Source organism: Mus caroli, unplaced genomic scaffold (genome assembly GCF_978045245.1).
Source record: "Mus caroli unplaced genomic scaffold, Mus_caroli_1 scaffold_18, whole genome shotgun sequence".
In the NCBI taxonomy this organism is placed as follows: Eukaryota; Metazoa; Chordata; class Mammalia; order Rodentia; family Muridae; genus Mus; species Mus caroli.
In genome coordinates, this window is record NW_028227273.1 from 67,144,991 (window position 1) to 67,159,768 (window position 14,778).

The following is a 14,778-nucleotide window of genomic DNA, read 5'->3' on the forward strand; positions in this document are numbered from 1 at the left end:
CAGCATCTACACATCCATCCTGACAGAGGAGGTTCTCAACAAGTGCTTGTTGCTGAACAACATTTACTCCTATGCCACCTTCACCCAGGCAGGTTCCACCAGCTTAGGCTCACAGCTCCCCTAGCCTAAAGATGGTTTTGTCCAAGTTATCAAAGGACATATTAAGTATAAACTATTGTTTACAGAAAAGCAAATGTTTCTATCAAATAATTTCTGTATAGCTAAATCTCACTGAAATAAATTAAAAGCCAGCTTAGGGTGTCAATAAACCTTAGCTCTCTGAACATGCCCCAAAGAGAGGCAGCAAGAGTCGGCTCCCTGTGCTCCGTGAGACTGGAATAGTCTTTGAAAAGGCTGTCTTGAGGAATGGATGGCTACTGTGTCGCATGCAGGCAATGGAAAGGAGAAAAGACAAAATATGAGGCAAACAATTCCAAACCTTTTCTTTTCATATTTTTTATTGTAAATTACAAAGGGTGCTGCATACACTAATGATTCTGTGTCTAACTACAGTGCTGACAGTTAGAGGGTGACAGAAAACGTAACCTGTGCATGGCCGCCTCCTAAAAGGAAAACTGCACGGCTATTAACCAACGTTGAGTAATTTTTAAACAACTCATGCGTGAACGAGATAACAATTCTTTCTAGACAAAAGACAAGACTGAATCCAATAAAGAGTCACAGCTCCAGCTGGGGGCAGGGAATAAACAGAACTACGGAGTACTTATGATCGTATCACAGAGCGGGTCCTAAGGGCAACTATTCGGAGAGGCTGCCAAACCACAGGAGCAAATGCTTTGTACTCTTGCCTTCCGTGTTGGCAGCTCCGGAGTCATTGTTAACCACAAATGCTACACCACAGGACAGACTCTAGGGCAAGAAGACAATAGCAGGCAGTGGGAGTACAGTGTCGCAAAACATGTGGAGAAGCAAATACAGTACACATACAGTTTTGTTATTTAGTTCTGAAAACAAACAAACAAACAAAAAACCCCAAAGGATAAAGGGCAAGACACAGAATCAGTCCCGCTTCTGGCACCTGGAACTGAGTAACTACACTCGGTGTCACACTGTGACTAAAGAGGCAAGCCCAGGTCACACTTGGCACGCTGAGACACAGACCTGGGTGCTCTTTACTAGCCACCAAGTCTTCAGTTCCACAATACTATTTGGAAGTAGCTGTAAGATTTCATCACCTTATTGCCACCTCCAAAAGTCTCTTCAAAACCAAATGGCAATTTGGCATCGTGCAGTTCCTAGGTGTGATTTCTATTTCAGTCAGTTTACTAAGCATGGGGATTATGCTTCAACACATAATCCCACTTGCTGTGGAAGTGTGGAACTCTCAGTAGTACGTTTTCATCACATTCCTCCAATATGCTTATTCCTTAAAACGAAACCACCATCCCTACTTCTGACGTTGTTTCATCCCACTGTGTTTGAAATATTAAAAAAAAAAAAGAAAGACATGGAGTAATTTTCTCATAATGCCCTTATTTAAGATGACAAAAATCACGGTAGAATCCACAAGTATTACGGCACTGCGTGGGACTCATTTGTCACGATCCAGGGAAGAACAAGACTGCAGTTCTGTGCAAAGTTGTGCAAGTGGTCGCAGTTCCATGGGAAATGGTATTCCACAAAAGACTCCACTAGAAACATAGCTGAGACCTTTTCCATTAACACTGAAATCAATGCATTCTCAAAATTCAAGTTTCAAGATTTAGAGAGATGCTAACATTCTGTCACATAATTAACCAGAAAGTAGTTGAACAGAAGTTTAGGAAGACTATATAAAGAAAGGGGACATGAGTTTTGTTAATTCTTGCTGAAGGCAACTTGAATTCATTTCTTAGGAAGTTAACTAAATCTTAGCAGCTAAAATATTGTTTAAATATATGGAATAAAGAAAAGCACATCCATTCTTGACATTTTGGTGAATAAACTAACAGCTTTATTAATGAAGGCAAACATCAGATAATTGTATGAATATTATATATAAAAGAGAACTTCATACCAATAGCATTGTATTTCAAAAGTACTGTACTTCAGTTTCTTTTAAAGAGACTTGTCATCTGTTGTAAAAAACAAACAAAATGGGTACTCTTCTCCTAAAAACTTCTGGAAAACAAAATAATCACTGTCAAGCAGATGAAGTGAGCACATACATCTGTCTGTAGTGCAGGCTCTTGCTAAGGTGTGAATGAAGCCAAGCATCAGAGAGACGCAGGACAACCTCACAAAAGCCAGAGAGAAGGGATGTAACAAGATTACTCGAAGATCATTCAAAACTGTTCTCTCATACAAGTATAAAACAACTACAAAGAGAGGGAGCTATGAAACGACGCCCATCTGAAACCCTCCATGATGCTTCTGGAATAGTTGTGATTCTCTTACAAAAAGAACAGAGTTAAGGTTTGGGAATGGGAAGGAATGAAGATGTATCACTTAAGTGTACAAGTAAGGCACAAGATTAAGCCACACCCAACTCTCGCATGAAGGACATGGAAAAGATAAGGACCCATACATGGTACAGCACAGCAAGCAACCACACTGATTGCAAAGCTCACACGCAACGTTAATAGGAGCAGCCCGGCAGCATGCTCTCATGTGGGCACAGACTAAAGAAAGAATCCAGTGTATCTGGAGCCAGGAAGCAGAAGGTTCCTTGTTATTTTTTACTGTAGTAGTACTGTAGTCAGTTTATGGTTGCCTTTGGAACGGTGGGTTGATCTGAGGAGAATTCACAATGCCTTCCTTCACTTAAGGGAAGGCTCTGGACTTCATGAGCTCTCTGTATACCATGTATGAACACAGAAAACCTCTAGACAGCTCTCACTCTAATGGTTTCCACCCAAAAATACATGCCATGATTTTTAAAAATACAACATATAAAACTGCTGGGTTTTTACACACTCGTGAGAACCGTCCGTCTGTGATACACTAGGTGTAGGATATTTTAAAGACAATAGAGGAAGCAGTTCATTACTGGCATTAAAAGTACAACCATTTCTAGACGGTTTTAAATGCCACAGAGTCCCCTGGTTAAAATGTAAAGCTGCACAGCTTGCCTATGTCATCTTAAACAGCAAGAGGATTTAACTTGCACTCTACATTTTACTGCCAGGTTTTTATTTAGATCAAGTATCGCTGCAGCGTTCTGACCAGCCCAAGTTTAGCAGCAAATGGCAGGAATCATATAAAATGCAATTTTATAACAAAGTGCTTTCCTAAGATATACATACATATATAAATAGGTACAAAATAAAGTGTCAACATTAAAAAGCTCAACTATTTAAAAGGCTTTCAACTATTTAACTTAAGGAGTACATATAAACACTGAAATGCACAGGTATGGAATCTACTAAACAGATTCAAAGGTTTTTGAAATGCAAGACCAAAAACTCAAATTCTGGTTTGCAGACAAGAAAGGGTATCAAAAAACCAGAATTCCTAAAACAGGGTAGCTAGAAAGGGGCAATTTTATAAACTTCACCATCATGAAGTGGCAGTCACTTGACTGAAAAACTGCCATATTCTGGAACACTTTCGAGACTTCATACACTTCCATTTGTGAACCTATGGTTTGCTTTTTCCCACCTAAAAAGTAAAACTTTAATTCTGCTAACCATGACATGTGAGCTTATTATCTGTTAGGATGGATGAACTAAGAGGTACATTTCCACCAAACACACAGGAACTTTGTCACAGTTTCAGCTAACGTGTCAAGACAAGTCTTGGTTTCTTATGATTCATGATGTCAAAGAGGCAAGTCAGACACATTTTTGGATTGTTAACTGTGTTTTCTAATCGAACCTTCATGTGCTACAGCTTACAAAAGGGGAGGAGAAAGAAAAAGGAAAGGAACTCCTGTGCAGACCGAGGACAACTATCTTAGTTCTATCAAAAGGTGGTGGAGAGACAGCAACTACGTCTGACATTTCAGGCTTTTCTTCTAGATATGTTTGTTTTTACTTTTGAAGCCACCAGTTTTCATAGTTCCAAACACAAGATCTGAGATAAAACAGTCAAGAAAGACAGGATGGAAGGACCTGTGGGGACATAGGAATCTCTCATCAAGAGGCAAAGCTTGAGCACAATTACAACTGACTACTAAAGCAAAGAAGAGCACCTAAAACTAAACGTGTTCATGTTTCTCAAGTCTAGAAACCACACAAGATAAGTCACATGGAAGTTTGAAGAAAATACCTGTACAAAAATATAAAAATTTATAAATTTGTTTTAAGCTTGTGTTGATCTTTGAAAATATTACATGCACAATAAGATTAAATTGGAAAAGTGGCAACTAAAGTATTAGATATTTTTAGCTTTTTTTATCTCTTTACATATATATATACATAATACGATAAAAATAATCTGTATTTTGGTTGTTTGGTGGAAGTATACTACAATAAGCTAAATAAACTTTAATTTTCAAAGTCAAAAACTATTTTATCAATAGCTTACTAATATGAAATATATTAAAATTTCCTACAATAACTGCAGAAATAAAAGACACCTAAGTGGCCACCAACTTATCTACTATGGAAGCAAACTAGAGGACAGCAAAATAATATTTGGATGTATGGATGCTCCTTCTGTAGATAATTGGACCCAAACAGAAATAAAGTTCACAGTTGAGTAAGATCCCTAACCCTGACCTTTTAATTGTTTCTCTTTGTTTCATACATTCATACAGTATCATGTAAGCTGTGCAAAACTTTACTTAGACTGGCAGTCTGCCATACCAGTTGCATTTGTCTTTGGTAGAAAAAATAAAACAATCGCAATAATGTGCAAGTATTTTCTTCCGGTCAAGTACCGAAATAGGAGTTTTCTAGAGCCATCTTTTTTTGTTTGTTTTTGTTTTTGTTTTGTTTTTTTATACAATACACAGACTCTGTGGCATATATCTACATTTCGACATAGTCCTATATACATTCAAAAAAATCTGAAAAAGAGTTGGAACAAAAAGACATTTAAACCCCATTATTTTCTCATCTATATATCTTGGTTTTCCTCATTAGGATTTTCATCATACAAAATATTACCAGTTTTAGAGTTTCCCCAAAATACAAGGCACAAAGAATATGCTTTTTTCTTACTTGCACAGACAATTAAATATATATATATATGTATATATATATATATATATATATGTATTTATATATCATATTGAGTTCTGAAAAACATCTAAACATGGTACACACGTGAGTGCTGGGTGCACCATGTACATGTGAGATTAATGGCTGTAAAAAATTAGAACAAAAAGCAGTCATTCTAAAAACAATCTAAATGGACTTTGAAAAAAAAAATGCTTCCTCGGTATTTTTGTGTGGTTCAGAGCATAAACCCACCTAACACTTAGCATTATACTAATATATTCACTCATCCAAAACGTTCTGCTTCAACAAATGTTTACAATCTGTACCTCACATTTACTTAATGTGTGAGCTTCTTTCTCATGCCAGCAGCAGGGTCACTGGTTTATGCTCTGAAAATGCAATAATCAAGTATTTTGGATCATGCTTCACTTACGGTATTGTTTTTAAAACAATGTAACCTAATTATAAATGTTTACATAATGCTAATTGACATGCAAAACAGAATGAAAATTTACAATGGATAACATGACAAAAACAGACATTTCTGACCAGTGGTCCAATGAGGCTGATTACACTTTTGATGCTGGTATCCTTAGTCCTACAAGGCCTCCAGTGGGGTTTCCTTCAGCAGTCTTCCCTAACACTTGATTAACAAATTCTGAGGTTTGCCCAGCGACTGGGAGACCTGAAGAGAATAAAAGGCACACTTTAAGACACAAATATGGAGAAGGCATAAAGGAAAGGGAAAAAGTCTGAAAGCTGATATTGGCCCCAAAACAAGGGCTCCACCACTACTTGCTACTGCAGCCCAGAAAACCATCCTATGGCAGACTTCATTCCCAAGGAGACCCACATCAAGAGTCATGAGGCACTTTAACGTGGTAGATGACAAATAACAATTCCCAAAGAAACCTGAGGTCCACTGGCAGGCTGTTTCCTAAGCCTGTAAGTTTGCTGCCTGTGTCTATCATCTGTTTGGACTTCACTGTGCTCTGTAGTATTTACATACACACAACTACAACTGTAAGCACAAAAGATACACATGACAATTTTTAAAATTACTGTATACAATGTTAAGTTCCCTTTTATTTTAAATAAAAGTGAGTAAGAAAAGATGGAATAGCCAGGTGGTGGTGGCTCACGCCTTTAATCCCAGCACTTGGGAGGCAGAGGCCATCCTGGTCTACAAAGTGAGTTCCAGGACAGCCAGGGCTACACAGAGAAACCCTGTCTTGAAAAACCAAAAAAAGAAAAAAGAAAAAAAAAAAAAAGATGGAATGAAAGAGGGAGAGAAATTACGAACAGCCCAAGTATGCTGACTTCCTTTGGGATGGCCAGGATAATGTTAGTACTTAAATAGCACAAGTATAAGAATGTTACAGGTATAAGAATTTTTTTAAGTGTTAAGAAAAATGAAACTAGGCAGGATAGCACAAGTAATCTCAGCACTAGAGTGGCTAAGGCAGGAAGATCTTGAGTTCAAGGTTAGCCTGGGCTACATAGTGAGAGCTTGTCTGAGGGTGAAATGGGGAGACGGTAACACATAAGAAAAAGAAAAGAGAGTGGAAATGAGAACATTCATTACTGATAAAAGACGTATAACAAATTAAAGCTATCAATGCTACCTTAACTATTCATTCAAGCTCAGGATGATCACTAACACAACAAACTCACAGCACACTACTGGCTAACCCAACAGGAGAGATCTAGTCTTGCCAATAAACCTAACTCTATTTGGGCTCAATCCTGAGTTAGATGACAAGCATGTGAAAAGTTAGATTGGGTGTGGTTATGTGTGTGTGTATCCCAGAGCTGCAGAGTTGGAGACGGGAAGATCCCTGGGGCTTGCTGACCATCCAGCTTAGCCTAAAACCTTACTCAAAAAACATGGGTGGATGACTTCTGAGGTTGACATCTGGCCTTCACACAGGCCCCCACAATATATACATGTACACTGTGCATATGTGTGTACCTGCACACTCAAGACACAAAAATCACTCCACTTTCCATGAAGAAACAGGTAAATCCAAATGTTAGGACACTCAGAAAATCAATTACTTAGAATTTTCATTTAAAAAAAAAAAGGCTGAGAAATAATAGGGACAAAAGAGATGTAATTAAATCCAACAAAATCACTCTCAAATAGAACAGACAACCACACACAGAAGGAGAGAGGGGGCAGGCAGGCAGGCAGGCAGGCATAACTGAGCAGGCAGCAGGAGTTTGTAAGCTTGGGCTCCACACTGGAGATCACATCAGTACTCATAGGTCTAGATATCATTCTGGTACTGTGGTTAAGACAACATACTTGCTGGAGTAGTGGTGCACACATTTAATCCCAGCACCTGTGAGTTTGAGGCCAGCCTGGTCTACAGAGTGAGTTCCAGGACAGTCAGGGCTACACAGAGAAACCCTGTCTCGAAAAACAAAAACAACCAAAACAAAACAAAACAAAACAAAAAAAAGATTAGCAAAAGCAAAGAACTTCTTATCTCTGGGGGAATTTTATGTCACTTTTCTTTTCTTTTTTTTTTTTTGAGACAAGGTCTTATGTAGCATAGGTTGCCTTAGACTCTCACTATAGCTCAGGATGACCTTGAACAACCTCTGCCTCTATGATTCGAGTGCTAGGAGGGCAACACCATGATAGGCTGGGACTGTGAAGTAACAGCTGTCTAGAGCTAACCCATGTTCCTGCAAGCAACTCCTTACTCTAGGCCAGATAAATTTACTGGTTCACCCAGGTGGACTTGTGAGAAAGCATTGCTTTGCTCTGTTGTTGGTGTTCATCTAGAATCAACATGTTAGTTCATATCTCTCCAGGAAAAATGCATACAACAATCTGTAAGTAATTGATCCAAGAATAAAGAATAGCACAAAACACACACACACACACCACGAATGCATGAGCACACCAACAGCTGCTCCAAATGTTCTAGCAAACCAGTAATACAAAGAAATCCCAATGCTTTTAACCTGACAGAGACTCTGGAATGATAGCAGTCAGGCATTCATTTTAGGATGAGTGTTTGTCTGTATTGGCCAGGACGGTCGCGACCTGACTCAGGTAACTGTGATGTCTAGGAGCGTGTCGCCACATGTGTAGTAGCAGAGACTCACTTTTATTTCTCCACATAAAACAACAAGTAGACAGGCAAGACATCCACCTCAAATCCAAACCCTCCATGGGCACATAGCAAGATCCTGTCCCTAAAACAACAAAATAAATTCCACAAAAATTCTACCACTGGAAAACTGAGCTCAGTGGTGCGTGTGTCTACAGTCTCAGTGGCCCAGAAGGCTAAGTAAGAGGATCACTTTGGCTCAGGAGTTAGGAGCCCCGCCCCCAGCCCTGGGGAACACCTCCATCAACTCTTTCGCTTCTCTCTTTGAAAAGAGGTCTCCCTATGAAGGTTTATTTAGCTCAAAATTGGGCTTTTCCTGTCTTAGTCTCCTCCCAAGTACTAGAATTATGAAGCATTACACTTGGTGAAAAACCATTTCTAAAAATAGTCAGCCCATGGCACATGAACAAGTGAAAAGGAATCTCCATGAGATCTGGAGTCTTCTACATCCCTAATTTTCAAGGTGGGAATAAGGTACCCAGATCTGCAAGACCTGCATGATGTCAACACTAACAAACAGTCCACATGAAGACCTGCGTTATGTCAACACTAACAGTCCACATGAAGACCTGCGTGATGTCAACACTAACAGTCCACATGAAGACCTGCGTGATGTCAACACTAACAGTCCACATGAAGACCTGCGTGATGTCAACACTAACAGTCCACATGAAGACCTGCGTGATGTCAACACTAACAGTCCACATGAAGACTTGCGTGATGGCAACACTAACAGTCCATATGAAGACCTGTGTGATGTCAACACTAACAGTTCACATGAAGACCTGCGTGATGTCAACACTAACAGTCCACATGAAGACCTGTGTGATGTCAACGCTAACAGTCCACATGAAGACCTGCGTGATGTCAACACTAACAGTCCACATGAAGACCTGCGTGATGTCAACACTAACAGTCCACATGAAGACTTGCGTGATGTCAACACTAACAGTCCACATGAAGACCTGCGTGATGTCAACACTAACAGTCCACATGAAGACCTGCGTGATGTCAACACTAACAGTCCACATGAAGACCTGCGTGATGTCAACACTAACAGTCCATATGAAGACCTGTGTGATGTCAACACTAACAGTCCATATGAAGACCTGCGTGATGTCAACACTAACAGTCCATATGAAGCAAACAAAAGGAACCAATGAACTTGAGAACAAAAAGTCTAAAGCAGTCAAACAGGGAATTCCCTAGAAATCAGAGGTCAACAAGGTCTGTGTGTGAAACCATAGGGATTTTGTTCAATCGAGGAGTAAGCTTAAGGTGAGGAACTTCAGAAAGATGCAAAGAAACAAAAAAAAAAAATTGCCTTGTCAGAACTCTGCCAGAAAAAGAGCTGGTAGTATCCACAATCACTGGTAGTACAAGGACTGGAAATGAAACTGACAAGAAAGGTAGGAGTTGTATGAAAGAAGAGTTGGACTAGATAAAGTAAAACGAAAAACTGTAGAAAGTAAGCTGCTATAAACTGATAAGAGAGGACTCCATGAAGCTAGACAAGCTAATCTGAGCCAAGCCAAATGGATCATGAAAAGGTGTTGTATGCACACAATAAAATTTTGTAAATTCCACTTTTAAAAGAACTGCAGTCATGACAGCTTCAGGAAAATGAATAGATTTGCTAAGCATTATGTTAACAAAGGTGACTCAGAAGGATACCTCATGGTCTCTTGTCAATCCTAGCTTATGTCTATGAGTAGGAATGTTGGGGTGTGTGGGGATATGCTATGAAACTAAAGAAGGGTTCAGAGTGTGGGAGAGGACACCAGGACACACATAACTTGGAAATGGAAAAGTGACCACAAGCAGTGACTACAAGGGGATAGGAAAGAACAGGAGAGGAGAAGAATCGACAAGAATAGATTTGACTGGTGGGTGGGTTGGGGAGCAGTCAGGGGTGGGGGAGGGTATAGGGGACTTTGGGATAGCATTTGAAATGTAAATGAAGAAAATATCTAATAAAAAATTTTAAAAAGAATAAATTTGACTGAAAATGTCCTAACAAACCTAATGTATTATTTTTGCTAATTTTTTTAAATAAAAAAATTTTCAAGAAAAAAAAATGGAGCCACCAGAACACTGTCAGGATAGTGGCCACCAACATTAGCATACAAGCACCTGGAGATAGCTGAGCAGTTAAGAGCACTGTCTGATCGTTTCTGGAGGACCCACAAGCACCACAAGACAGTTCACAACCATTTCAGTTCCAGGGGCCCCGACCCTTCTTCTGACCCCGGAAGGCACATGCTCATATATGCAAGCAAAACACTCATACACATAAAAATAAAATGTTTAAAAACTATTGCCATATGAAAGAAGAAATGACAGAGGAAAAGACTGGAACCTCACCCCCACCACCACTCTCCCACAGGCTACATATGAGGGTCAGCATGTGAGAGAAAACCTCACTGCATACAAATGTGTTACACAGTAAGCACTACATAAATGACCTACAGCAGGCCATGTCTACCCTCAGAAGTGCCTTTCTCCTTCAAAAGCTTTTCTTCTGAGCAAATTTCTGTTCAGGGAACCTAAGCACCTAGCAACACCAGCAGGTACCCTCAGAACTCCAATATCCAGTAAAATACTGTGAAAGAGTAGTTTTAAGAAAAAAGAGAATAAAATCTTATCTACAAACAATGGAAGGATGGGTAAAAGACTGGATCATGAATGCCCTAATCCACTATTATTTCAAAATAAACTAAATGATATTAAAGAAAATGTCCATAAATGAAAGAAGACAGGTAAGATGGCTCAGTGGATAAAGGCATTTGCCACCAAGCCTGATAACCTGACTTCTGTCTATGGAATCAGATGGTGCGGAGCTGTCCTCTGACCTCCACACTCATGGTGTGACATGGGACACATTCATACATACAAATATTAACTATAAAAAAATAAAAAACAAAGACATGAAGAAAGGGGGCTAAGACCAGGAAGACTGGTAAGTTTGAGGTCAGACTGAATTATATAGAAAGACCCTCAAAAAACAGAAGGGAGCTAGAAAGGGTTCAGAGGGTAAAGGTTGCTGTCAACCCTGACAACCTCAGTTTGACCCCCAGGATCCACAGAGCAGGAAACAACCACTCCTCCAAGTTGTCCTCTGACATGGTAAACACAGACATAGAACACAGAAAAGAAAAGTATTCCTTTAGTTAAAAAAAAAAAAATGAAAGCAACAAGAGGAGTGAGTGGTAGTATTCTTTTTGTTGTCACCGTCTTCTTTCTTTCCTTTCTTTCTTTCTTTCTTTCTTTCTCTTCCTCCTTCTCCTCCTCTTCTTCCTCCTTCTCCTTTTCTCATACAGTACATCCAGTGATAGTATTCTTGACAAGTATATCTGAGACCCTGACTTCCATGCCCAAGACACACACACACACACACACACACACACACACACACACACACACACACGAATGTACTCATACCCTACAATATGACACAAGAATACTGAATAAGAAAAAGTGAAAATGAAAAAAAAAAAAGGAGGTAAGAAAGGTTAAAGAAGCAACAAAGAGCAGAGATAAGCAAGGGTGATCTGACCTTCAGGTGATAAGGTACACCCAGGAGAAGCAGAGCAAAGTCAGGTAACAGGGACCTCAAAGTGCACACTGAGAAAAACAGAGCGAGCCTGCCTGAGGACAGTCTGTATCTAGGCCTGAGGATAGTCTGTATCTAGGCCTGAGCATAGTCTGTATCTAGGTCTGAGGACAGTCTGTATCTAGGCCTGAGGACAGTCTGTATCTAGGCCTGAGGACAGTCTGTATCTAGGCCTGAGGATAGTCTGTATCTAGGTCTGAGGACAGTCTGTATCTAGGCCTGAGCATAGTCTGTATCTAGGCCTGAGGATAGTCTGTATCTAGGCCTGAGGACAGTCTGTATCTAGGCCTGAGGACAGTCTGTATCTAGGCCTGAGGATAGTCTGTATCTAGGTCTGAGGACAGTCTGTATCTAGGCCTGAGCATAGTCTGTATCTAGGCCTGAGGACAGTCTGTATCTAGGTCTGAGGACAGTCTGTATCTAGGCCTGAGGACAGTCTGTATCTAGGCCTGAGCATAGTCTATATCTAGGCCTGAGGACAGTCTGTACCTAGGCAAAAGTAACACACCACCCACCAAGAAACACCAATGCAGGATCAGTTATTTAACAGAAAATATTTTATGCCAGAAGAGGAGGAGAAACAATCTTAAGATAGGCAAGGAAAGAAAATGTGCGCCAAGCATTTTGTAACAGGTCAAGTTATCTGTCTAGTATAAGAGAACATACACTAATGGATATACAAAAGCTTTTACATTATAAACCAAAAAGGTAAAAAGTAATTTTATCTTATAAAACTAAATTCTCTCTCAAACTACTACACAAAAATGAAATGCTTTTTAAAGAAAAAGAATACTGGAAGTACTTTAAAAGAATACATAAAATCATCCATCCTCTTAGGCCAAGCAAACTGCCTTACTTCCTGTATGCAATTTCACTAGGTGATTTTCTAGGACAATACTGGTGTTTAAGACCTGCTATTCATCTGAAATTATTTTTGATTGTACTCAAGATGAACAACTGGCCTTTTAATGTGATAGATATGTCCGGGATTTTCTGGGACAGCAATAAGCTGTGCAGCCCTCAGGAAGCGTGTGATCTAACAGGTGACTTGCTCTTACTGCAGCTGAGCTCTGACCCTGTAGCATCTCAAATTTATGTACTAGATATTCCTCCCACAAGCCACCAACCAGCCTACCCTCTCTGTGCCTTTCTCCCTGATCCTCTCCACAGTGTTCAATCTGGTCAGGGATGAAAAGTCAGATATGCAAGTTTGTTAGAACCCTGTGAAAATGCTGAGGAAGATAAATCCCTACTGAGAGGTGGGAGCAGATGGGGCAGGCATGGAGAGGGAAGGAGTTCCTCTTTGACTCTGATACTGTACATCATAAGCTGTTGTCTGTCTCTAACAGTGCTCTCCTTACCAAGTGTGTCTTTAATGAGGATTTCAAGCTTCTGCCCCATGCTGGGCTCTCTCTCTTCTCTTGGATTCTGAACTCGGTTTACAATGTCTTGCTTGATGGAGTTGATTACAAACAATAAATTGTCTATAAGACAGAACAAAAACACTTAGAATGTCACTAACATGAGAGAATATACTTTTAATTTTATAGTAAAACCATATTCAGTTGAAAATGAAAGGGCTGCAAACACAGTTCAGTGGGTGAACACTCACCTTACTAGCATGCACAAAGCCTTGGGATGGATTTCTAACCATGAAAGAAAAAAAATAAAACAACAAAATAACCCAGTATCTGGGGAAATGCCAAAAATATGGATTATGTTAGATATGATGGTGAATCTTTTTAACCCAGCCATCAGGAAACAGAAGCAGGAGGGTCATTGCAAGTTTGTGACCAGCCTGATCTATAATAAGTTATAGGCTAGCCAAAGCTATAGATTTGAGATATTCAATGACAACCAAAAAGAAAAAAGGAAAAAAAAAAAAAAAGAAAAGGAGAATTCCTGGGTTCTATTGGGTTCTATTACAATTCAGAAAATCTAAGAAAGTCCAGGACTCTATATTTTAATAAATACACATGGATTTATTTCAATGTACAACTAACCTGAAAAACACAGATCTAAATGATCTACACAGTTCAAGTGAAGGGAAATACTGAAGTCAGTTGTCCACACTGGCTAGAAACACAATCACAACAAGAAAGACCTAACTATGGATTAGCTCATGAGAACGCTAGTGGCATATTATCTAAGGGAGCAGAGATCCAGACAGCCACACTTACAGACAAGAATGAACTGATGCTGGGCATGTGGCATTCTGAATAGATAAATGTAAAAGAGGAGAGCCAAGCTGGGTCTGGTGCACCCCTTTAATCCCAGCACTCAGGAGACAATGGCAGGTAAATCTCCTGTAAAGTCGAGGCCAGCCCGGTGTATATTGTGAGTTCCAGGACAGCTGGGACTATGTTGTCTCAAACCCTCTCCCTCTACAACAACAACAACAACAACAACAACAGAGGAGAAGTAAACAGTATATAGAGCTCAGGCAAGAATATGCAAACCAAAGAGAAAGCGAAGTTGAAGACTGAGGTTTACCATATTCAGTGTTGAGGCCCCACAACTTCACTTTATTAGCTTCATACTGGGCTTTCTTCTTTAGCCTACAAGCTCTGTGAAAGGAAGAGCTATTATTAGTTCATCTTCTCTTTTAAGAGACTTCAGAATGTATTTTCTTAAATAAGAAAAAAAAAAATAAAAATGAGTATGCTTTATCACTATCAGACATTTTTCTCTTTGAAATTTTCTTCTTCTTGTGTCTATGTTAGAGAATGAGAGTCTATATGTGTGTGTGGTATGTGTTAGAGAACAAGAGAGTGAATGTGGGTGAGCGAGTCTGTGTGGGGTGGTAGAGAGTAAGAGTGTATGTGAATGTGTCTATGTGTTCAGACGCATGTTACATGTATGGAGGTCAAAGAACAGATTTTAGAGGGTTCTCTCCTTCTACTGTGGGATCTGGGAATTGAATCTGTTTATGAGG

At 39.6% G+C, this 14,778-nt stretch overlaps 1 protein-coding gene across 2 annotated transcripts in view; it reads right to left on the reverse strand.

Moving 5' to 3' along the window:
- Positions 1 to 440: 440 nt before the first annotated feature.
- Crebrf (CREB3 regulatory factor) overlaps positions 441 to 14,778 on the reverse strand; it is a 59,205-nt gene continuing 44,867 nt past the window's right edge. For both annotated transcript variants that reach the window (XM_021185961.3, XM_029471005.2), the window contains 3 exons: positions 14,337 to 14,410; positions 13,205 to 13,327; positions 441 to 5,790 (listed from right to left, as the gene is read on the reverse strand). In XM_021185961.3, coding sequence (XP_021041620.1) covers positions 5,675 to 5,790; positions 13,205 to 13,327; positions 14,337 to 14,410 — 313 coding nt within the window. In that variant the 3' untranslated portion in view covers positions 441 to 5,674. The remainder of the gene's footprint in view (positions 5,791 to 13,204; positions 13,328 to 14,336; positions 14,411 to 14,778) is intronic.